Source organism: Chionomys nivalis, chromosome 2 (assembly GCF_950005125.1).
Source record: "Chionomys nivalis chromosome 2, mChiNiv1.1, whole genome shotgun sequence".
Taxonomy (NCBI): Eukaryota; Metazoa; Chordata; class Mammalia; order Rodentia; family Cricetidae; genus Chionomys; species Chionomys nivalis.
In genome coordinates, this window is record NC_080087.1 from 93,890,072 (window position 1) to 93,915,135 (window position 25,064).

Here is a 25,064-nt window from a genome sequence, read left to right on the forward strand (position 1 = left end):
TTACTTTAAAACAGCCTTTACATTATAAACAGCAGGTTTCTGTAAAACTGTACAATGAACTATGATCTGTAGTCAACATCTTCAAGAACAAATGTTTCAGATGTCAATGAGAGCCTGTGCAGAATACTGTAATGTACATGAACTCATCATTTTTCCTTTCAAATATGAAAATATGGCAGCTAACCTGCTCTTGATACCACAAAATAGTTTAAAACTCAAGTATCACTTCCTTTGAGATCTAAAACTTAACAAGCTGCACATGGTAGTTCATGTCTATAATCTCAGCACAGAAAGGAGAGGAATATGAACTATCACAGGGTTGAGGCCAAAATGAACTACATAATGAGTTCCAGACCAGCTTAAACTACATTGTGGAATCCTGCCTCAAAACTAACAAAAAACTGATGTAATCAATTCATTAACATCTCTTAATTGAATATTTAATTAAATATTTAAGTATTAAAACAACAAATATAGAACAACAGAACATAAGGACTGTCTTAAAACATAAATAGCAATAATAACTTGTATAATTATCTTTTTATCTGGCATTTTTATCCTAAAAATATATTGAGAAATGGCATGTGGTATGTATAGAAAATTAAAGCAATAGTAATTAAATAAATAAGCTAAGCACAAGAAGTCCATGTTCTTGTCCTGCCTTCCAAAAGCAAAAATATTCTCTAAAACACTGTAAACATTTTTTTTTAATTTTTGTGAGTCTACAATGAGTGCTGGCAGCCTAGGGGGTAGCCATCTTGAAGCCAATATTAAAGACTACACAGCTAGGTCAGGTTGCCCTACGTGTCCATGGAGGTGCATCCTGTGTTGCCCAATACCCTACTGCACACTGCCCACCTCAGACGGCCCTCAACACCTCCCAATACCCTACTGCACTGCCCACCTCACACGGCCCTCAACACCTCCCAATACCCTACTGCACTGCCCACCTCACATGGCCCTCAACACCTCCCAATACCCCACTGCACACTGCCCACCTCACACGGCCCTCAACACCTCCCAATACCCCACTGCACACTGCCCACCTCACGTAGGGAGTGGCACTATTAGGAGGTGTGTCTTTATTGAAGTAGGTGTGGCACTGGAGGAAGAGAGTCACTGTGGGAGTGGGCTTTGAGGCCTCCTATGCTTAAGCTAGACCGAGTTCAGTTCATTTCCTGTTGTCTGTGGATCAAGATGTAGAACTCTCAGCTTCTGACCAGACATGGTCATGGTGTCTTTTTATATCAATAGAAACCCTAAGACAAACCCTAAGACAGGAGGAAAAAAAAGAAGGAAAGAGAGGGGAAGGGAAGTAAAGAAAAGAAGAAAAGTTCTATTAAATAACCACTGTTTTCTTCTTTCAAGTCCTGTGCAACACACAAGAGAAAAAAAGCAGAAAAAAAAAAAAAAAAAAACCTGATGGTCTCCATCATCTATGCAACCTTACTCCTTCTAAAGCCAACCTCTGTGGTCCAACTCTCAGCACCTCACACTGTGGATCATGGCCCCATATGGAGTGCTGTAACTGAATGTGGGGCTTGCATGCGGACACACATGTGTGCGGACACACACACACACAAGCACACTTCAGCTACCTTGTAGCATGATTACAACCAAGTGAAGACGTCTTTCTAGGTCAATTCATGTCATTCTTGACATGGCATGCTTTGTTACAAAGCTGCAGAGGTGAAAATCAAAGAGACTTCTCACTACAGTTTTGTTTTTAACTAACTAAAAATAATGGTAACCCTTTAGAATCCCCATTAAAAGAGGAATTAAGAAACAAAACATCTTATGGAAGCAATCTAAATCCAACACTGGATAATTCAAAACCAGACCAAGTTAAGATAGAGATACTGACAGCTCACACATTCCTGTGCTCCAGAAAAACAAAATACTAACCTGAGATTTTTTTTTAATTTTATAACACCATTCAGAATTTGCAATAATATGGTTAAAATACTCACATAATACTACTTTTACCTGAACGCTGTGATTTTAAACTATTTATGTACTTTTTATTCTCTTGTTTTGTAAAAATAAGATTTACCTAAAAATGAATGTACCACTTTTAAATTACAGCTTAAAAATGATTGCATTTAGAAAATTTTCCTTCTTCCCAACTATCAAAGAGAGGTTAGTTACATGTACTAAATACAATCCCAGCGGTATAAAATAATCAATATAAATGAGAAAATGACAGTTTTGTGCTTTGGAAACTCACAGACATCAACAGTATCAATTATCCTGAAATGGCAATATAATATTTAAAAAGTAAACTGCATGTTCAGCTTATTGAAAACAAAAACTACACACAGGAGAAAACGTACTCCTTTTGGGGCTAGAGATGGCTCAGCAGATGGGAGCACTGGCTGTTCTTCCAGAGGACCCGGGCTTGATTCCCAGCACCCACATTATGGCTCACAACCGTCTGTAATTCAGGTCCACGCAATCTCAAGCCAGTTCCAGGGGAGCTCCGCCCTCTTCTGGCCGCCACGAACACTGTATACACACGATGGAAAAAATACAAGCAGCTAGAACACCCATGCACATAATTTTCTTTTAATTTTTTAAGAAAATGTACACCTGTCAGAAAAGCACATGTCCTTTCTCACCCTCCACCTTTGAACAAGCAGATATGTGGTGAGAGGAATCAGTTTCCAACACAGGCAGTAATGTAAGTGTTGTTATACCAAAAGTATGTATTCTAAGACACTGAGTCAAAGAACCAGCTACTCCTGGGCCTATAATTACAGCACGGCATTGAAAACAGTCAACAAGATGACTCAAGCTTGAAAAATACCTAAATAATAGCTGTCGAAACAGCTTTGTGCTTAGATTATATCCTCCAAGTACGTGCTTGCTTTCCTCTTGGTTGAATTTTTTTTCAAAAATTCAACATTAAAATTCCATGAAGAAAGCATAGTTTCTGCACTACACAATAACTCAAAATAAATGATCCTCTGAAGCAACAGTTTTTATTTAAGCTTGCCTGTTATATAAGGAAAATGCTGGAGTCTCTAAGTCCTTAGGGGATACAAAAAGCCAGAAAGCAACTCATTAAATTTCCCTAAAACAGAGTTTTCAAAGATTCAACTCCAAGTACAAAGGAATCTTTAGATGTGCCCCACTCATAAAAAACCTCTCTGCATTTTCTTTAAATATTGGTCTGCCTGCTCCAAATGGTCTCTAACCTGGCTATAATCAAAACTAACTGGGCTTTTTGGAAACATCAGTTTGGGGAGTCTATAACCAGAATTCAGCATGCTTCTGAGACCTCTGTCATGGGGTCAAACCTCCCTGAGTAATTACACCGTACAAGACCTGTTGTAACAAAGCATTTGTGTCACTAACAATCTCTTCATTGTACAAAAGTATACACTAAAAGTCACAGGGTTTACAGATGTGTTAGGAGGATAATATTCAAAGCATTAATCAAGGATGCATTTAAAAATACAGCAACTTCGTACAGCTTCATATATATTAAGGGATTAAGATATACACTACAATAAACATTGCACTTTCTCTTGAATAGCCTAGAAATATACCCGTGAAAGTAGGTTTTAGAAGGATTATTCCCATGAATTCCTGGAAGTGGTAGAAAAGACTATCTTATGAAAAAAGCAAGCTGCAGTACTACATGCAGACAAGTTTGGCTCATAATAAAAGAGCAAACAACGGCAGCCAGCAAAGGACTGTGGTCCATGTCTGAAATGTGTCCTAAGCAACTTGGTTCAACTGGGTACCATTCATAAATTAACCTAGTGCTTCCTCCACTTCCATATTAGGAAAATACTCATAAGGTTCAACTTGTGCCTTAATAACAAATTCACATTTCAAATCAAATGGTATATAAGAACGATCTCCTGAGAATTATAATATAAATTATATACTATTATATATAACAAATATATTGCATACACGATGTTTGTATCATGTGGCTACTATTAACTCTAGATCATCAAAAAATTTTAGGGTAGTATATGAGTACTGCTAATATTTCTATCTACTTTGTGTTAAAGAGATTAAGTCAATATCTCCCTTCAAATAAATTGTATTGAGGATTACCTATGTCATATAATGTACAGAAACAGAGCTGAACATACTACACAGCTGGAATTTTAATGACCAACAAAACACAAAGTAAAAATGACCTTCTGTATAGAATAAAACAAAAGAAGTAAAATGGTTACAGTAGCTGGAGAGATTGCTCAGTGGTTAAGTCTTTGCTACTCTTGCAGAACACCAAAGTTTGGCTGCTAGCACCCACACCAAATGGCTCACAAACATCTATAACTCCAGCTCCAAGGAACCTTTTCCCCTTCTGGACTCTGTGGGTACCTGCATACAATGTGCACATATACACACACATCCACGAGACACATACATACATATGCACATAAATAAAAATATATCTGTTTCTAAAAAATAAAATAGCAGGGGCTGGAGAGATGCCTCAGAGGTTAAGAGCATTGCCTGCTCTTCCAAAGGTCCTGAGTTCAATTCCCAGCAACCACATGGTGGCTCACAACCATCTGTAATGGGGTCTTGTGCCCTCTTCTGGCCTGCAGGTATACACACAGACAAACTACTGTATACATAATAAATAAATAAATATTAAGAAAATAAAATAGCGGCCAGGTGGTGGTGGCGCACACCTTTAATCCTAGCACTCGGGAGGCAGAAGTAGGCAAATCTCTGTGAATTCAAGGCCGGCCTGGTCTACAGAGTGAGTTCCAGGACAGGCTCCCCAAGCCACAAAAAAAACCTGTCATGAAAAAAACCAAAATAAAATAGCTATTAAACACATGGAAAAGGTAGTTAATTACTCTTTTAGAGAAATATATGATAAAACTATAGTATATTTCATTTAGTATTATATTTCCTGTTTATGTTTTAAACTAAAGTTTACTGAAAAGACAAAAACTAAATGAAAGGACTGATTCCAGACTTAATTTTGGGTCAAGGTAAGAAAAAGCAACATTTTTGAGAAAAGGCCATTACTGGAACAGTGGACAAGAGCTGGAGGCTTGGGAGATGGCTCAACGGATAAATGCTTATCACACAGACATGAAGACAACTGGAATTCAGATTCCCAGAACCCACATAAAGCCAGGCAGCTGTGGATTCTGGCCTGTAATGCCAACTCTGGGTAGAAACAGGACTGCTGGGGAAAGCTGGCTATTTAGACCAGGTCGGAGTGTCATGTTTGTTACTGAAGGCTATATGGTGGGTCGGAGGGCAACCAATAGGAGTTGCTTCTCTCCTTTCTACCTTACTGAGATAGGTCTCCTCGCTTCTGCCATGCTCCATGCCAGGCTGTTTGCCTCCAGGTGACTATCATGCCTCTGCCTCCCATCTCACTGGGGATTATAGATGCGCGTGACCTCACTCAGCTTTTCACAGGGCTTCCAGGATGGAAGTCATATTGTTAGACTGCACAGCAAGAGCTTTTAACCACTGAGCCATCTCACCAGACCAGGAAATTTATTTTTAACAATGTTTAAACAGTAACATGTATTATGACTGAACTATTATAATTTGACTCATTATATAGCAGGAAACACACGCACAAATATTTGGGAACAAAGGGTCATAACGCATCCTTAAGTACCTCATAAATTGTTACACTTTCTATGACAGTAGAGAAATGTGTATCAATTTATCCACTTACCTAAAATGGTAGCTAGACAAACATATAAAATAAGCACTCAAGGGATACTAGTCAGCAGTAAAAAAAAAAAAAAAAAAATGACTCCTCAGAGAATATAAATCATGATCTAAGCCCTAACATTACTAAGGCTGACTTGATTTACAAAAAAAAAAAAAAAAAAAAAGTCTAGGTCACAAGTAAGCAAAACCCCAGTAATGTCCAGTTGAGAAGAGTGACTTCAGGACACAAAGGGGCAAAAAAAAAACAAAACAAAAAAAAAAAAAACTTACAGATTATCAGAACTCATGGTCACCTAGAGAAAGAACACAGACAAAGAGAGCTGGACACAGAGAGAAAACTCTGGAGACCTACACAGACTCTTCCTCAATAACAGAGGTGAGTACTGGACAGCTTGAATGTATGAGAAAACCACTAAGACCTAAAAAGCAACCACCCAAAAAAAGATAGCAAGAAACCAGTTGAGAACTTACAGGGCCACAACTCATGATAGTGTCCCAAAGTCAGAATTTATGTTTTTATAATAAATACACATGCTTTTTTTGTATTAAGAATGATCTTGCTATGTAGAAAAGATAAAGTGATCAGAAATCAAATCAATCACAGCTGGACCTAACAAATGTGAAAACAAGAAACCAGAGGATCACACTGTCTGCAAGTGGTTCAGCGGCATCCCAAAGCAAAGCTCAAAAATATGTAGGGACAACAAACACATCTACCAAGATAAGAAGTACTGGCCGTGATGCCTGGAAGCTATTCAAGGATTATTAGACAGACAATACAGGAAAGTGCCACTAGAATGAGGAGAAAAGCTAAGCCAGAGGCTAGGGGTGAATACACAGCCCAGTGGCAGCAGGCTTCCCTAGCACACACAAAGCCCTGGGTCTGAACCCAGCACTGCATGGGGGAGGGGAGGACAGGAAAGACACAAAAGCGGCCCACATGATAGAACAGCAGGGTAACCAGACAGCTACCATGACTACATCCTGTCCATCAAGGAAACTAGAAGAAACAAACGTATTGAGTAGAAACATGGAGACACAAGAAAGACTGACTGAAAAAGATGCTTATGATTAACTCAATATTAACATGGGACCTACACATAATCATCAGAGAAGTTGGGGCCATGATGAGCAATCCCATTTGTCTATTTAATTCACTCTGAGTGTAATTCTGTAACTGGTGACAGACATTTGCTTTTATTCTTAAGCACGCAGCTATGCAGTTTTTCCGTATCTTTAACTTAAGAGACTAGCCTTTTCCTATGTGTGTTCTTAGTGTCTTGGTTGAGGGTCACTGGGTCATGAACCATTCCTTTATCTCTTTTGCTCTTGCTAAAACTACCTCTTGTTTTCATCTCATGTTTGTATGTTTTGTCACCTAACTGGAGAAACTGTAGAAATCAAACGTAACTTATTAGCTTCCCAAGTACTGTCTACTACAGACTTCAAAGAACTGGAAAAAAGGTCTTAGAACTTTGAACGTTTTCATCTAAAAGAAACAGATGATTGGGGAAACAGAATTTTTTGATGTGGGAGTATCATATATCAATCTGTTGATTTCATTGGTTAATTAATAAAGAAACTGCTTGGCCTGAGAGGTTAGAACATAGGTGGGTGGAGTAAACAGAACAGAATGCTGGGAAGAAGGGAAGTTAGGCAGATGCCATGCCGCTCCTCTCCAGGGCAGACGCGATGAAGCTCCGACCCAAGATGGACGTAGGCTGGAATCTTCCTGGTAAGTCACCACCTCGTGGTGCTACACACATTAATAGAAATGGGCCAGGCAGTGTTTAAAAGAATACAGTTTCCGTGTTATTATTTCGGGGCATAAGCTAGCCAGGCAGGAACGCAGCCCACCGCTCCTTTCAACAGTTTTTAATAATATTTTTATTAATTTCTTGAGAATGTCATACCATGTACTGTGATCATATTTAGCCCCCAAATCTTCTCAGTAACCATCTCAGGTGTCACCTCCCCACCCACCCAACTTATTTTTTTTAACCAAAGTCCAGTTTGTGTTGCTCACCTACCCTAAGGAGTGGGACCTGCCTGCAATGTGATCTACTACTTACCAGAGATCATACAATTTAAGAAAAGTGACTAGTTCAATCTATTTAAATATTATTAAACATTACACAACGTACAAAAGGTCTCAAAACATTACTTAGTACTACATGAATATTCATCCACTAAAAATAAATTTAAGGCTGGGCATGATGGTTTACACTTTTAATCTCAGAAGTTGGGAGGCAGAAGCAAGTATATCTCTTGTGAGTTTAAGGCCAGCCTGGTCTACATAGTGAGTTTCAGGACAGCCAGGGCTATGTAGAGAGACCCTGCCTCCATAAAAACCAAAAATTAATTTATTTTAGTTTGAGAAAAAAAAATCAGCTAAAGGGGGAAAATAAATTAAAAAATAAAGGAAGATGGAACAAAGAGAAAGTGAATGTTAAAATAGTAAACTGAACTATATTTAATAATATCAAATAATCACATTAAATTATATTGTAAACTAAAAGGATATTAAAGTGAGCATGTAAACATTTACAGGAGATAGGAACTGGGGAGAGCCCTCAGTGAGTAAATGTGGTGGCTGTGCAAGCCTGAAAGTCTGATACAAATCCCTACACCCACATAAAAAAAGCCAGACATGACCACATGTGCCTATAATCCCACTGTTTTAAGGCAGCAATAGGTGGATCCCAGGAGTTTGCTGCCCAGACAGTTTAGCCCTAGCCTAGTCCTTGCGTTAGGGACTTTCCACTTTGGTGGAAAGCCACAGAAGACAGCCAATGTCCTCCTCCAGTCTCCAAGTGCAGTGCTCAGGTGTGTGCATTTGCACACACACCTATCTCCACACACATGCAAACATCATATTTGTAACATTTAGAGGAAGCAGATAAAAGAGCAGTAAGAGAAGCTTTAGAACACAAGTTGACATGGGTATGCTTGTTCTATAGTACGATCCATTTGTTCTGGACAACTATGTTGCTATACAGAACAAGTAAAATCACTCTTACCTTGGACACATTACTGACATAATTCACCTGCACGGTACTTTCTTTATCAACTTGATTACAAAGATTCTGTAAAGTATACGCATATTCCTTATCGCTTTTTATTCTCAGAGCCATAAATTTCTTCACTGTTTCCAGCAACCGTAATTCCCAGTCTTGCAACTTTAACACAGCTTCCTGTGAGTTCCTCAGGTCACTCCCAAATCCCATTTTGTAAGGTACTACTTGTCCTCTATACCGCACAAGTGGGCCTGCTAGTCAGCACATATCTGTGGGCATAAACATAAGAAGTCTCAATTAGAAGGAAATTAGTCCACAAAGCAAAAGCATGGTCTATTGTTTTAATTTAAGAGTTTAAAAAAAGAAAATGACAATTAGACGTCTTCCCCCAAAGATCAGGAAGAAATCAAGGATGTGCACTTGTGCTGTTGTACTGAAGGTCCCGGGTACCGTAATGACATCGTAAATAAATGATAACTAGGAAAGGGGCTGAAGAGACGATACAGCGCTTAGAGTGTACACTGTTCTTCCAGAGGACCCGAGTCCAGTTCTCAACAACAGCTCTCATAACAGTATACACTACAACTCAGGGCACTCGACACCTCCGACTCCTCAGGCACCTGCACCACACACACATACCCGCACATAGGGAGGGACACACATATGCACAAAATGAAAATTAAAAATGATGAGACTAGACAAGGAAGGAGAGTCAGGTATGTTACCAAGAATGACTGATGGAGAGGATGCCTATGTCTCCTCCCCAGCTGATGACCTATTCAAGAGGTGGTGGAAACTCTAGAGGGAGCCTCAGTAGGCAGGGAGGTCACTGGAAGGGGACCCTTACTGATTTTTCCTGGTTCTGTTCTTTCTCTCCGATTCCCAGTTTCCAAGGTGAGAAGCTTCTACATACACGCCTGCTACCATGGTATACTCCACACCAAAACCTCAGAAACAGTCAAAGGACCATGGGAGGAAATCCATGAAACTGAGTAAACCCGCTTCACTTACATGGCTTTTCTCACACGTTTGATCATGCGACATGACACTCACTAACATACTCCATGCAAGGTCAGAGTTAAAAAAGTCAATCAAATGTCCACATATGAGTAACAATCAACCAGAAAATTAAATTAAAAATAAATTCCAATGCTGGGCAGTGATAGCACATGCCACCAATCCCAGCACTTGGGAGGCAGTGGCGGGCAGATCTCTATGAGTTCAAGGTCAGCCTAGTCTACAGAGTGAATTCCAGGACAACCAGGGCAACACAGAGAAACCCTGCCTCAAAAAAAAAAAGGGGGGGGAATAAATCAATGCCATTTACAAAAACATAAAAAAAAAAATTGGGAACAAATCTTTTTTACTGCAAACTTGTGTTCTTCAAAATAAAAGGCTGATATAAATGAGATCCTGAAAGGTTCAAAGGTGAAAGAATTAGTGTTAAGAAAGCAAGAGACTCCAGTTTGATCTCTACATTTGACATAAGCTATACTGAAAACATCTTGTAGGTGAAAGAAATTAAGATACAAAAGACCACACATTGTATATTTCTATTTACAGGGCATGTGTAAAATAGGCCAATTAGAGATATAAAATAGATTTGGGGCTGTCTAGGGCTAGTGAATGTGGAGAGAAATGGAGGCTGAGACCTGAGAGGTACACTCAACGGTGACGGCAGGACAGCTCTGGGAGCCAGCTAAAAACAACTCAGCTGCACACTTCCACCAGGTGAATTCTTCAGTATGTGAGGGCTATGTTTTAGGTATGCTTGATGCATATCAAGGCCGGATGTGTTGGGATTTAATCTCCAAGGAGAGGTAATAAAAGGTGGAAAGTTAATTCCACTGTGGTACTTAGCAGGAGGGCCTCTGGGAGATGATCAGGATGAAGTTATTAGCATAGAGCCCCTTGATTGAATCCTGATAGCAACAGCTCTACAAGATGGAAAGAACCCAGAAATTACTCTTTGCCTGCCTCTCCTCACTCCTCTCTTCTCTCTCTCCCCCTACCCTCACACACACACACACACACACACACACACACACACACACACACACGCGCGCCCTCTTACTCCTTGAAATTGTCTGAACCATCTTGGGTCTCTGGCAGTAAGGTCCACCACAGAAGACTCACTGACCTTGCATCTCCACACCCTAAGCCCAAACGAACCTATCTTATTTATAAAGTTACTCTGTCCATATTACAATGTGATTGGTGATAGAAAATGGACTAGAACTCAAACGGTAACTCAAAACAGTTATTTAAAACTCACTAAGACATAACTTAAGATATAAGCTAGCTATCATAAACCTCCCTAAGATATTCTCCTTGTTTATTATAAACCCTAAAACTACTGTAAAAAAGAGTCTCCAGCAGTGACTCTTTCAGAAGAAATGTGAACCATGCCTTCCCTTTCCAGTTCTGGGTTGTCAGCTGTTTCACTGCTATGGTAGTGGCTCTTCATTCACTTGTGTGGTGCTGGAAACTGAACCCCAGGCCTCGCACGTGCTAGGCAAGGGCTCTCTACCACTGAGCTATAGTCCCAACCACAGATTCTGGTTCCAGTTAAGGACACTGACACCATCTGAACTACACAGATACAAAAAGAGGTTTCTCTCTCTAACTTCATTTGCTTCATCTAAAGACATGTCAAAAATTATTGTCCTCAAAGTAGAAAATAACTTACAATTGTCCCCCAACTGAAAAATGTTAGATTGTACTAACTATAAAGTAATTAGAAAAAATATTTATGAATTTTAAGAAACTTGCTAAAATTTCCAACGCAGCAATCAAGACTGAGTGGTCCTTAGCTGAGACCTAACGACAGAGGGACAAACTTATTCACCTGAGGGCCAAACAGGAGGATTCCAGGCTTCTGGCCCCAGATATCAGGTTTAAAGCAATGGCTTTGGGCCTGGGTTTGGCTCAGTGGTAGAGCATTTTCTAGTATGCAAAGCCCATTGCTCAATCCCCAGGGCCACAGTAAAAAATTCAATCATTTGTGGGGCACAAAAACTGACAATGATTTTTTGTTGCTGCTGTTGCTATTTTTAACTGTAGCTGGTGAAAACATACTCCTCACTCCATGTTCAGTCAAAGGATAAAGACATTTTTGAAGGAAGAAATGTTGAGAATATTTTAATTTCTAAAAAAATACACTAATCTTAAAATTGTGATTAGATTTAGTCCTAACGTGGCATAAATAGCAACTCCGCTTCTAAATACATCTTGATAAGCATTTTATTTCTGCTATCAGAAGCTTCAAAAAATTATGTAGGGCTCAGAAATCTGGCATAATCTGGGAAATGTTCCTGCCTATGTTAAAAGCTTATTTATGTTTATTAATATTCTAGGTCAGAACATACACACACACACCTCTCTTTAGGAAAAAATGAAATAAAAATATTTTTAAAATAAGTCAAGTCCATAATAAATTAACTGTCTAATTGTTGGACTGTATGACATAGCAAATGCTTAAGGAATTAACTTACAGACCAATAAACTACATATAACTACCCTATTAACGGCAAATCACATACACACACACATACGACTACTGTTTGCATTAATACCAAACAGTGGGCAGTGATTAAATAGAGTGCAAACCAGCCCATGGTTCACCTTCTCTACCAGGAATGGTCAAGTCAAGCAGAAGGAATCAGCTAGATAGTACATGCTTATGAAAACTTCTCTTACATTCTGACACTGGAACTTTTGCTGGGCTCACAGCCAAGGTCATAATATTCACTAAGATCACATAGACTTAGCCTGATGTCCTACTGTGTGCTCAGCCTGTTTAACCTGCTGTGTGAGAATATATAACCTCACTAGCTTCCTATGTAATCTACTTTTACAACCTAAACTAATGTGTACCTGTAATCTTAAATTATGTATTCTTCCATGCACCTGACCGAGATTAATGAATGTGTGTATATATGTGTATGGGGGTTTTTTGTAAAAAAAAAAAATATTATTATTAAATTTATTTTTAAAAAACAATCTTTTCTCATTTTACATACCTATCCCAGTTCCCACTCCCTCCCTTGCCCTCACCCCACCCTTTCCTCCCATTCTACCCCCATCCATCACTCCTCAGAAAGGGTAAAACTTCCTAGGGAGAGACAAGGAAGTCTAACATTTCACTTCAAGCAAGACTAAGGCCCTCCTCCCACCATATCTATGCTGAGCAAGGTATCCCTACAAAGAGAGTGTGCTTCTAGATGCCAGATCAATCACTAAGGATAAATCCTGGTCCCACTGCCAGTGGCCCCAAAGACTGCCCAAGCCTCACAACTGTATGCCACATAGTGGGCCTCATTTGGTCCTATACAGGTTCCCCTGTATACCAGTCCAGAGTCAGTGAGCTCTCGCTAGCTCAGATCAGCTGTTTCTGTGGGCAACCCCATTACGGTCATGACCCCTTTGCTCATATTATTGCTCCTCCCTCTCTTGTATTGGTCTCCAGCTCAGGCCAGAGCTTAGCTGTGGCTCTCTGTATCTGCTTCCATCAGTGACTGGATGAAGGGTTCTATGATGACATTTAAGTAATCATCAATATGATTACAGGGAAAGGCCAGTTCAGGTACCCTCTCCACTATTGCTTAGGGTCTTAGCTGATGTCATCCTTGTGGATTCCTGAGGATTTCCCTTGTGACAGGTTTCTTGTTGGCACCATAATGGCTCTCTCGTCAAGATATCTCCATCTCAACCATTCTGTTCCCTCATGTTCCCCTCCTCCTTACCCTTCTCTCCCTCACTCCCAATTTTCTCAGGAGATCTTGTCTAATTCCCCTTCCCAGGGGGATCCATGTATGCCTCTCTTGTGGACCACAGGCTGCTTATCCTTTGTTTTACGTCTAATACATACATGTGTGTCTATCTGGGTCTGAGTTACCTAACTCAGGATGGTTTCTTCTAGTTCCATCCATTTGCATGCAAATTCCAAGATGTCATTGTTTTCTACCGTTGTGTAAATGTGCCACATTTTCTTTACCCATTCTTCAGTCAAGGGGCACCTGGGTTGTTTCCAAGTTCTGACTATCACAAACAATGCTGCTATGAACACAAGTGAGCATCTTTTGGGTATATGCCCAGGAGTAGTACTGCTGGGTCCTGAGGGAGACTGATCAAGGCAATCATTGGTATGAGCGTGCATCTTTTGGGTGTATGCCCAGGAGTAGTACTGCTGGGTCCTGATGGAGACTGATCAAGGCAATCATTGGTATGAGTGAGCATCTTTTGGGTACATGCCCAGGAGTAGTACTGCTGGGTCCTGAGGGAGACTGATCAAGGCAATCATTGGTATGAGTGAGCATCTTTTGGGTACATGCCCAGGAGTAGTACTGCTGGGTCCTGAGGGAGACTGATCAAGGCAATCATTGGTATGAGTGAGCATCTTTTGGGTACATGCCCAGGAGTAGTACTGCTGGGTCCTGAGGGAGACTGATCAAGGCAATCATTTGGGTGTATGCCCAGGAGTAGTACTGCTGGGTCCTGAGGGAGACTGATCAAGGCAATCTTTTGGGTGTATGCCCAGGAGTAGTACTACTGGGTGCTGAGGGAGACTGATCAAGGCAATCTTTTGGGTGTATACCCAGGAGTAGTACTACTGGGTGCTGAGGGAGACTGATCAAGGCAATCTTTTGCTAAAAACAGCCCATAGCTGGAAACCAAACTTATACAACAAATATCCACCATAAATGTTGGAAGCAGCCTATGGATATTGCTTGGTAACCGTGTGCTTACAATCACTCTTGTTATCTGACTCAGCTGGGGTCAGTAACTTAATTGCTTACAAAACTGTTAAGAATTTCTGTATAGTACCCACATTCCTTTCCCATGTGATGCTTCCTGTGCTGTTCAATAAAGACAGAACAAAGCTCTTCCTTAGGAACGGGTCCTATACAAATGTCAAATACAAACTACAGACAGATGAAAGACACTGGGAGAGAACTAGAGAATTCAAACCTGGGTTCACTCCTGGGTCAGATTAAAATAGGGGAATGACTAACTGATCTTCCCTTGCTGTGACATCAGCACATCTGGGGCCTCTGAGGGCGTCTTTAATGTGTCTGACTGACACACAGAAACTTTCGTACTCTAGGGCCTGAGGGACTCCTTCCTCATTCAGAGAAACCAGAACAGGCAGGCAGGACAGGAAGGAAGGACCTAGCTTTTGCACAAAGTACAATCCAAGAACCCACATGTCTTCCCCATCCTGAAGACATCAGGCAAGCAGAATGTGGTAAGAAAATGCCAGCACACCCTTCCCCTACAACAGACATCCATGACTTGACCTAAGAAAGAAATTTCTACTTTCTCAGGTAAGCACAAGTAGGAACCACCAGGAACCCACAAGTTACCAAATAAATCAAGGAAAGAGAAACAAAAGTGTAAAAAATTAAACCATCACTGGAATAGTGTCCCATAAAAGCAGACTAAGATCTGCATGCTAAAAAATTAAACAAGGTAACTACTTATGAAAATAAGAGATTAAAGTGGTCCCCAAGTCTAACATAACACATAAATTATACAGGGTTCAATCAAAAAAAAATACACCAAGAAAACCACAATTTTAATTGGAAAAGATAATACTAGTACCAAGAAAAATAGGGCAGCCACATAACAAGGATCTGAAAGCGTCCACCATAAAAACACTTGGCAACAAAATATTAACTCTCTTGAAACAGCTGTAAAAATACAAGACTTAACCAAGTTAGACAAGCTGTAAAATAATCAGATAGAAATTATAAAAGGAAGAAATGCAATTTTCTTCCTCACTCTGATCCACACTGGAGATGACAGAAGCCACTATCGGTGAGTATTAGGACAGAACAGAGTCCATCCATCCAGACAACACAGAGAAAACGGGAAAAAAAACAGAGACCCATGCAACACTCACAAAAAATACAATTCTTCCTTCATCAGAGAGCAAGAAGAAAGGTAATGAAACAATATTGTAGAAAATACAGGCAAACCTGCTTAAACACATATGCACAAACATACAGAAGCCTGCTCACATAAACTATATAGGATGGAAGTCAAAACTGCATGGTACTGGTGTCGGGGCAGACAATAATGGAATAGAATACAACACCTCAAAATAGACTCGACTATGCTTAACAGACTTCTGACAGGGTTAAATGAGAAAGCATTAGCCTTCTCAACTCTAACCCAACACCTTATTAAAGAACTAAAAGCAATCATGGACTTAAGTGATTAAGTATAAACAGATTTACTGATAAATTTCAGATTAATAAAATAATGAAAAGGATCTAAAGAAAGAGAGAATACTTAGGTATGATGCCAAATCCACAATCCAAAAGAAGAAAATATCCAAAAGTAATGTCTTTTACTCTGTGAAAGCCCAAGTAACCAGAAGAAAACACAGCTTTTGAAGAAGATAAGAGAAACTGGAGTCAGTGGCCCATCCTATAAAGAAAAAGGCTACTGAGAAAGTTAAAAACGCCTCTTAGATCCGTAAAAGAAATGACGTCACCATGCACACTATATCCCCTTGACTGTGGAGACAGACAAGTTAAAAATGTCAACTCCTACAAGAGCAGATTCCCACAAGCAGGCTGTGCGAGTGAAGAACTGCTGAAGCCCAATGTGGACTTGTGGGAGGTAGAGCCTAGTGTACACATGATATCTCTCTATTGTTATTTCTCATGACTTAAAAGTAATTCATACACACATACAATATATATGCAAATATATATGCAAGCCACAACAATTGGTGAAAAACGAGGCCATGAATTTGAAGGAAAGCAGGGAAGGGATATGAGAGGGCTTAAAGGGAGAAATGCTGCAATTAAATTATAATCTCACAAATTAAAAAGCAATTGATAATTATATCAATAAAAATTTTAAATTTTCAAAATGCCCAGCCCTTAACATTAGGTATGGAGGTACACCCCATAATACTAGCACTCGAAACAGAGTTAGCAGCAGCCAAAGAAAGAAAGAAAGAAAGAAAGAAAGAAAGAAAGAAAGAAAGAAAGAAAGAAAGAAAGAAAGAAAGAAAGAAAGAAAGACCCTCAAACTATAGTTCATAATATGGAGCAGGGAACTCACAAAATCATCCATACTGTTCTAGAAGTAATACAAGGAGAAAATTGTATTATCAATAATTACAGAGTGGGGTGTATACAGTGTTCAACTGAAATATAAGTTAGAAACAAGCAGGTAAATTCTCTCTTCTGTACCCACCATCTCCATCACTGAGAAAGGTGACTTGTACGTGGGAGACAAGAGAAATCTGTAACACGAATTAACTGGCTGAAGCTACACAGCACTGCACCAGCATCTCCAGTGCCCAGCAATCTATACTTTTTATTACTTACTTTTCTCAACATTGCAAACAAACGCCTGACAAAAGCGATTTAAGGCAGTAAGGTTTATTTTGGCTGCAGTTCAGAAGAATGCAGTCCATCTTGGTGGGAACGGCAAAGCAGCAAGAGCAGCTCCATATGTGGTGTCGACCAGGAAGCAGAGAGACAGGAATGCCAGTGCTCAGATGGCTCCTCCCCTGCTCATTTTTACTCAGCTCAGGGCCTCCTCCCATGCAGTACGCTGTTCACATTCACAATACGTCTTCCTTAACTTAAACCTCATGGGAACTCCCTCAAAGACATACCCAGAGCTGACTCTCCTGGGTGAGTCAAATCAGTGAGATTACAATGAAGACTAACCATCACACAGTAATAATTAATCTTAGTAGCACTTATAATGTTAGGTATTAGGTATTAATTTATAACCATACCCTACAGGTTAAAAAGTCCTTTTTGCCTGGTAATCGATACAATTTCCATCTTCCATAACAGTCACACAATTTTAAAACTTACTTATGGTGCTAGCTAGCTTTCATTGTCAATTTGACAAAGCTAAAAGTCACATAAAAAGGAACCATTCCACTAAAATCAGGAACACGCCAAGGCTGTCCACTCTCTCCATACCTCTTCAATATAGTTCTCGAAGTTTTAGCAATAGCAATAAGACAACATAAGGGGATAAAGGGGATTCAAATTGGAAAGGAAGAAGTTAAACTTGCATTATTTGCAGATGATATGATAGTGTACATGAGCGACCCCAAAAACTCATCCAAAGAACTCCTACAGCTGATAAACGCCTTCAGTAATGTGGCAGGATACAAGATCAACTCCAAAAAATCAGTCGCCCTCTTATACACAAAGGATCTGGAAGCAGAGAGAGAAATAAGAGAATCATCACCTTTCACGATAGCCACAAACAGCATAAAATATCTTGGGGTAACTCTAACCAAGTGAAAGATCTATTTGACAAAAACTTTAAGGCATTGAAGAAAGAAATTGAAGAGGATACCAGAAAATGGAAGGATCTCCCTTGCTCTTGGATTGGGAGAATCAACATAGTAAAAATGGCAATTCTACCAAGGGCAATTTATAGATTCAATGCAATCCCCATTAAAATCCCATCAAAATTCTTCACAGATCTTGAAAGGACAATAATCAACTTTATATGGAGAAACAAAAAACCCAGGATAGCCAAAACAATCTTATACAATAAAGGAACTTCTGGAGGCATTACCATCCCTGACTTCAAACTCTATTACAGAGCTACAGTAATGAAAACAGCGTGGTACTGGCATAAAAACAGAGAAGTCGACCAATGGAATCGTATAGAAGACCCGGATTTTAACCCACAAACCTATGAACACCTCATTTTCGATAAAGGAGCTAAAAGTATACAATGGAAGAAAGAAAGCATCTTCAACAAATGGTGCTGGCACAATTGGATGTCAACCTGTAGAAGAATGAAAATAGACCCATATCTATCACCATGCACAAAACTCAAGTCCAAATGGATCAAAGACCTCAATATCAATCTGAACACACTGAACCTGATAGAAGAGAAAATGGGAAGTACCCTACAACATATGGGCACTGGAGATCGCTTCCTATGTATAACCCCAGCAGCACAGACATTAAGGGCAACATTGAATAAATGGGACCTCCTGAAACTGAGAAGCTTCTGTAAAGCAAAGGACACTGTCATTAAGACAAAAAGGCAGCCTACTGACTGGGAGAAGATCTTCACCAACCCCGCAACAGACAAAGGTCTGATCTCCAAAATATATAAAGAACTCAAGAAACTAGACTTTAAAAGGATAATTAACCCAATTAAAAAATGGGGCACTGAACTGAACAGAGAATTCTCAACAGAAGAAGTTAAAATGGCCAAAAGATACTTAAGGTCATGCTCAACCTCCTTAGCGATCAGAGAAATGCAAATCAAAACAACTTTGAGATATCATCTTACACCTGTCAGAATGGCTAAAATCAAAAACACCAAGGATAGCCTTTGCTGGAGAGGTTGTGGAGAAAGGGGTACCCTCATCCATTGCTGGTGGGACTGCAAACTTGTGCAACCACTTTGGAAATCAGTGTGGCGGTTTCTCAGAAAAATTGGGATCAACCTACCCCTGGACCCAGCAATACCACTCTTGGGAATATACCCAAGAGATGCCCTATCATATGACAAAAGCATTTGTCCAACTATGTTCATAGCAGCATTATTTGTAATAGCCAGAACCTGGAAGCAACCTAGATGCCCTTCAATGGAAGAATGGATGAAGAAATTGTGGAATATATACACATTAGAGTACTACTCTGCGGTAAAAAACAATGACTTCTCGAATTTTGCATGCAAATGGATGGAAATAGAAAATACGATCCTTAGTGAGGTAACCCAGACCCAAAAAGAAGAACATGGGATGTACTCACTCATAATTGGTTTCTAGCCATGGATAGGGGCCACTGAGTCTATAATTTGTGATCCTAAAGAAGCTAAACAAGGGGGTAAACCCAAGGAAAAACATATAGATATCCTCCCAGCTATGGGAAATAGACATGACTGATGGGCAAAAAATTGGAATCTTGGGGGTGGGGTGGGATGGGGATGAGGGGTGATGGGGTGAGAAAAGTGTGAAGGAGAGGATGAGGGGAAATGGGGGAATCGGGGTGATTGGGGATAAAGGAAGGTTGGATAGGGGAGCAGGGAAACTCATACCTTAGGTAAGGGAGCCACCTAAGGGGTGGCAAGAGACTTGAACTTGGAATGGCTACCAGATGCCCAGGGCAATGTCCCCAGTTAGTTCATTGGGGCACCTGAGGATAGGGAACCTGAAATGAACCTATCCTATAATCATACTGATGAATATCTTGCATATCGCCATAGAACCTTCATCTAGCGATGGATGGAGATAGAGCCAGAGACCCACACTGGAGCACCGGACTGAGCTCCCAAGGTTATAATGAGGAGCAGAAGGAGAGAGAACATGAACAAGGAAGTCAGGACCATGAGGGGTGCACCCAACCACTGGGACAGTGGGGCCGATCTATTGGGAGCTCACCAAGGTCAGCTGGACTGCTACTGAAAAAACATGGGATAAAACCGGACTCTCGGAATGTGGCGGACAATGAGAGCTGACGAGAGGCCAAGAAGAATGGCACAGGAACTTTCAACTGGCGATAGATCGAGAGAGAGACAGAGACCCAAATTGGAGCAATGGTCTGAGCTCTTAAGGTCCAAATGAGGAGCAGAAGGAGGGAGAACATGACCAAGGAAATCAGGACCACGAGGCGTGCACCCACCCACTGTGACAGTGGAACTGATCTATTGGGAGCTCTTCAAGGCCAGCTGGACTGGGACTGAATAAGCATGGGTTGAAACTGGACTCTCTGAACATGGCGGACAATGAAGGCTGATGAGAAGCCAAGGACAATGGCACTAGGTTTCGATCCTAATACATGAACTGGCTTTGTGGGAGCTTAGCCTGTTTTGTTGCTCACCCTCCTGGGCCTGGATGGAAGTGGGAGGACCTTGGTCTTCCTGTAGGGCAGGGAATTTGGACTGCTCTTCAGTATCGAGAGGGAGGGGGAATGGACTGGGGGGAGGAGAAGAGGAGTGGGGATGGGGGAGGGGAGTGGGGGGGGGCAATGTGTGGGAGGAGGGGAGGGAAATGGGAAACGGGGAGCAGTTGGAAATTTTAATTAAAAAAGAATAAAAAAAAAAAAAAAAGGGAGTCTCACTGAGGAATTGCCTGGGTCAGATTTGCTTATGAACAGCATATGTGCGGGAGAGTTTCTTGGTTGTCTACTGATGTGGGAGGGCCCATCCACTGTGAAAGTACCACACCCTGGGCAGGTATGAGAAAGCTAGCTGAGTATGGGCCTGCAAGCCAAAGTTTCTCCATGGTTTCTGTTGAGTTCCCTCTATGATGGGCTGGAAGCCTATAAGCTGAAATAAATCCCTTTCCTCCTACAGGTTCTTCTGGTCATGGTGTTTATCACAGCAACAGGAGTAAACCAGAACATCTGGGTTCCTGAAATCTCCCCTGAACGGTCACGCCTCTGTGGCCTTGGAGATGTCGTTCCCCCAATCTAAATGTCTTTCTATTCACATCTACCTGGAAAGTCTTCAGCAACCAAATCCGAAAGCTGTATTCTCTGGGATGTCTGCCCAGCCAACACTGAGCAGCCCATCTTTAGAACAGGAACTGGGCGTGGTTATCTTTAGCAGAGCGCGTACTACAGCATGCTTTAACTCCTTATCCAGTCTATGTCTTCCATTAAACTTTGTACTATCTCAAAAAGAATTCAGATGTTTCACTGTTATATCATGGGGCTTAGGTTATTACAGAGAATAGAAATCTTTATAATTTAGGGGCTGGAGTCCTAGCTCAGAAATTAAGAGCATGCCCACACACAGAGGATTCCTCCCATCTACCAGGTGGCTTACAATCACATGGAACTCCAGCTCCAGGGAACCAGACACCTCTGGCCGCCATGACATCTACACTTAAACTCTCATATACATATACACATAATTTAAACTTTCCTTAAAGAAAAATATTTATATAATTAGTGGATATCAATTATAAACCAGGCAGTGACAGGACATTATACAAAAGTACATGTATGCTGTTATCAAACTAATTAAAAAAAAAAAAAAAAAGGTCTCTTGTAGCCCAGACTACCCTTAACCTTGCTATACAGCTGAGAATGACCTTGGCCCTCTATCTGACCCCCGCCTCTATTTGCAGAGCTTTATCACATGCATGTGGTACGCTCAGTTACATGACGCTGGGGATTAAACCCAGGGCTTCATGCACACCAGGTAAGTATGCTACCAACTAAGCTATATCCTCACCCCAACGCTATCTCTTTGTAAGAAACAAGCTTATAAAAAGTTAAACTAACATAAACCTTACTAAATTGCTGGCTATTTGGGTTTATTTAACCTCTCTCATTTATTGGTCTTCAACTTGAGAGACTGCATTTTGCCACAAACAGTGATTGAATTAAAAATTTTAAAGAATCATAAAAATGCTGTTTTCTAAAATTAGACGTTTAATTTTCATACAGTATATCCACATATGTGGATTTCATGAACAGAATGAAAGTTATTAAACAGCAAAGTGTAAAACAGATAGTTTCTTTGCAGGATGACAAAATTCCTATGGTATTATCTTATGAACACAGATATACACAAGTATCTGTCCTAAAATGCATCCTGTTTCTCAATTTTTGGCTCTATAACTTTTACATTCTGCAAATGCCAAGATAGAAATAGTGTTTCTTCTGGGCATGATGAGATATACTGTAGTAACCCTAGCACTTGGGAGTCTGAGGTAGAGAATAAGAAGTTCAAGGTTATCCTCAACTTCATAGCAAGTTTGAGATATATGATACCATTGCAAAAGAAGAAACTGAAGGAGGGGAGAAGAGGAGGATGAATTAAGAATGAATGAGAAGAATGAATGGATACTGTGGTTTTATTTATTTATTCATGTATTTATATATTTGAGACAGGGTCTTACTATGTAGTTCTGGCTGTTCTGGAACCCACTATGTAGGCCAGGCTGGCCTCAAACTCACAGAGATCCTGTCTCTGACTCACAAGAGTTGGGGTTAAAGATGTGTACTACTATTCCTGGTGAATATCGGGTTAAAGAAAGTTTAACCTATACTGAGTATTCTCTCTCAAATTGGGGAAACACAAATCTTTTATTGTTAAAAAAAAGTGTTTTTCCTTTATCTAAGATTGTTAAGGAGATCCAATGACGTACACCACTGGAGGTTGCAAATAAGTTAGTGAAATTAGGTAATAAAAGTATGGGCAGTGAGACAGCTCAGCACAAGGGAACTTGCTGTTCAAGCCTGATGAGCTGAGTTCAGATTCCAAAACCTGCAGAAAAGCTATGCATGGGAGCACAACCGTCTGTATTTCCTACGGGACAGGGGAGGACGACTCTCCAGGAGTTCTAAGGAAAGTGAGGCTGACACGGGCAGCAGTAACAAAAGACACCCTGCCCCAAACAAGACTTAGAAGCTGAGGACTGACACCTGGAGTCCTGTAAGAATTATCCAAATCACTATACAACTCACACTGACAGCATCATCAGAACGTCTGTACAGTTATAACATGAAATAGCCAGATGGCTAAAACAGAAAAAGGAATGATCTCAACATTTCTCAGTTTTTATGTGCTTCTAGCAGTAAGACTGAGACAAAGCCATACTGAGCAAGCAATATAGCCATAGTTACAAACTCAAAATTAGCTCTGCATGAACAAAGTAAAGTCCCTTTTCCAAAGCACTCCAATAGACAGAATCATAACTGTTGTGGAATATTCCTTTACAAAGTATGTCACTGTGACTGGTTTAATACAAGGCTGAATGCCCAATAGCTAGGCAGGATTTTTAGGGCAGAGAGAACACTGGGAAGAAAACAGAGTCTCCAATCAGACACAGAGGAAGCATAACATGTAGGAGATGAAGTAACAAGCCATGAGCCACGTGACAGTACGTAAATTAATAGAAATGGGTTAAGTTATAAGAGCTAGTTAGAAACAAGTCTAAGCTAACAGCCGAGCTTTCATAATTAAGATTTGTGTGCTTATTTGGAAGCTGACTGGTAGGACAAAGAAAGACTGGCTTCACATAACCACAAAAACAGTGCCATTTACTGCTAATTACTAGGTCACGTCATGGACAAAATACTGTGCCCTAAATTTCTGCTAAGCTTTTGGTCTGAAAATGATGTTTCCAGCTCAATTTAAAGACAAAGTTAAATTCAAGTGGCTTGAGTGGATGACACTCTCCCCCGAGAAGGCTAACCAAATGGAGAATGTGCTTGCTCTCCATCTGACTGTTATATCATCCTGTTGAGAAATCTACACCAAGTAGCAACACCTGCCATTGAAGAGAGCAGAAATTTTTTAAGGAATTGATATAAGTCAATAGGCATTTATTGTGTAACCGCAAGAAATAATTATTAGGAACATAAAGGTACATAAAACCTGGAATACAGCCTTCAAACAATTTACAGTGAAGGAAAACAAGGTCACAGCAATGACAATCCAACCGAGATTCAAAAGTCACTCAGCAAGCCTATATTGAGCACATATTTCTCACATACATTTCTTAGTGACAAAAAACACTGAGATGAATAAGGTTACAGAAACAGACAAATGGATGACAAATAATTCAATGGTATACACACAAACACAGGCTTTAACAAACAAAGATAATAATAAATAAAGATAAATAATAAATTAAGATCAGAGTAAAACAGCCCCGCTGGCCAGCCTTACTACCAGGCAGTCATAACACACACCTTTAACCCCCACAGACACACTAGCTGCCACAGAAACTGATGGCGCACCCCTTTAATCCCAGCCCTAGAGAGGAATATAAAATGGGAGGAGCCAGCTCTCAGTCTCAGTCTCATCCTGCGATTCCTGGAGGCAGGATCGCCATTTCAGACTGAGGGAGAGGTAAGAGTCAGTGACTTGCTGTTTTGCTTTTGGGGTCTTCAGGTTGAACCCAAATTTCTCTAAGTTTTTATTAATCATACTTCATTCCTCCAACCCATAGAAAAGTGTGTGTGACTGAATATAAAAATATGTGCTATGAAAAAACAGAGTAGAAACCAACACAGTTAAGTACAAGGCACAAAAATCTTATGGAAAAAATGGATCTGAAGGCACAGATCAGTGAGAGAGCACATGGACGAGGTCCTGAGTCCAGTCCCTGGAGAGAGGGAGGAAGGGAAGAAGAAAGGAAGAAATGGGGGTAGAAAAGACAAAGGAAGGAAGTCTTTTTAGTAACCCATCCAGAGACGCTAACAAGAGCAGAATGAAAGTAGAGAGTCTCTTTATCTCTTTACATAGGAAGTGGCTTTGGAAAAGGAAGTGCTAGGCTCAACCCTAACATCCATCAATGGTATAAAACGTACTTTATCTTCTTGAGAGCTCAATTTTCTTTTCTTTCAGATGGAGATGGCATGTACCTATTATGCAGAGCTTTGTGGGGGTCAACCAGAC

At 40.3% G+C, this 25,064-nt stretch overlaps 1 protein-coding gene across 3 annotated transcripts in view; it reads right to left on the bottom strand.

Annotated features, from left to right (window-relative positions):
* The window catches only part of Fer (FER tyrosine kinase), a 333,973-nt gene that overhangs the window by 280,692 nt on the left and 28,217 nt on the right, over window positions 1-25,064 (bottom strand). For all 3 annotated transcript variants that reach the window (XM_057755315.1, XM_057755306.1, XM_057755297.1), the window contains one exon: window positions 8,697-8,962. In XM_057755315.1, coding sequence (XP_057611298.1) covers window positions 8,697-8,903 — 207 coding nt within the window. In that variant the 5' untranslated portion in view covers window positions 8,904-8,962. The remainder of the gene's footprint in view (window positions 1-8,696; window positions 8,963-25,064) is intronic.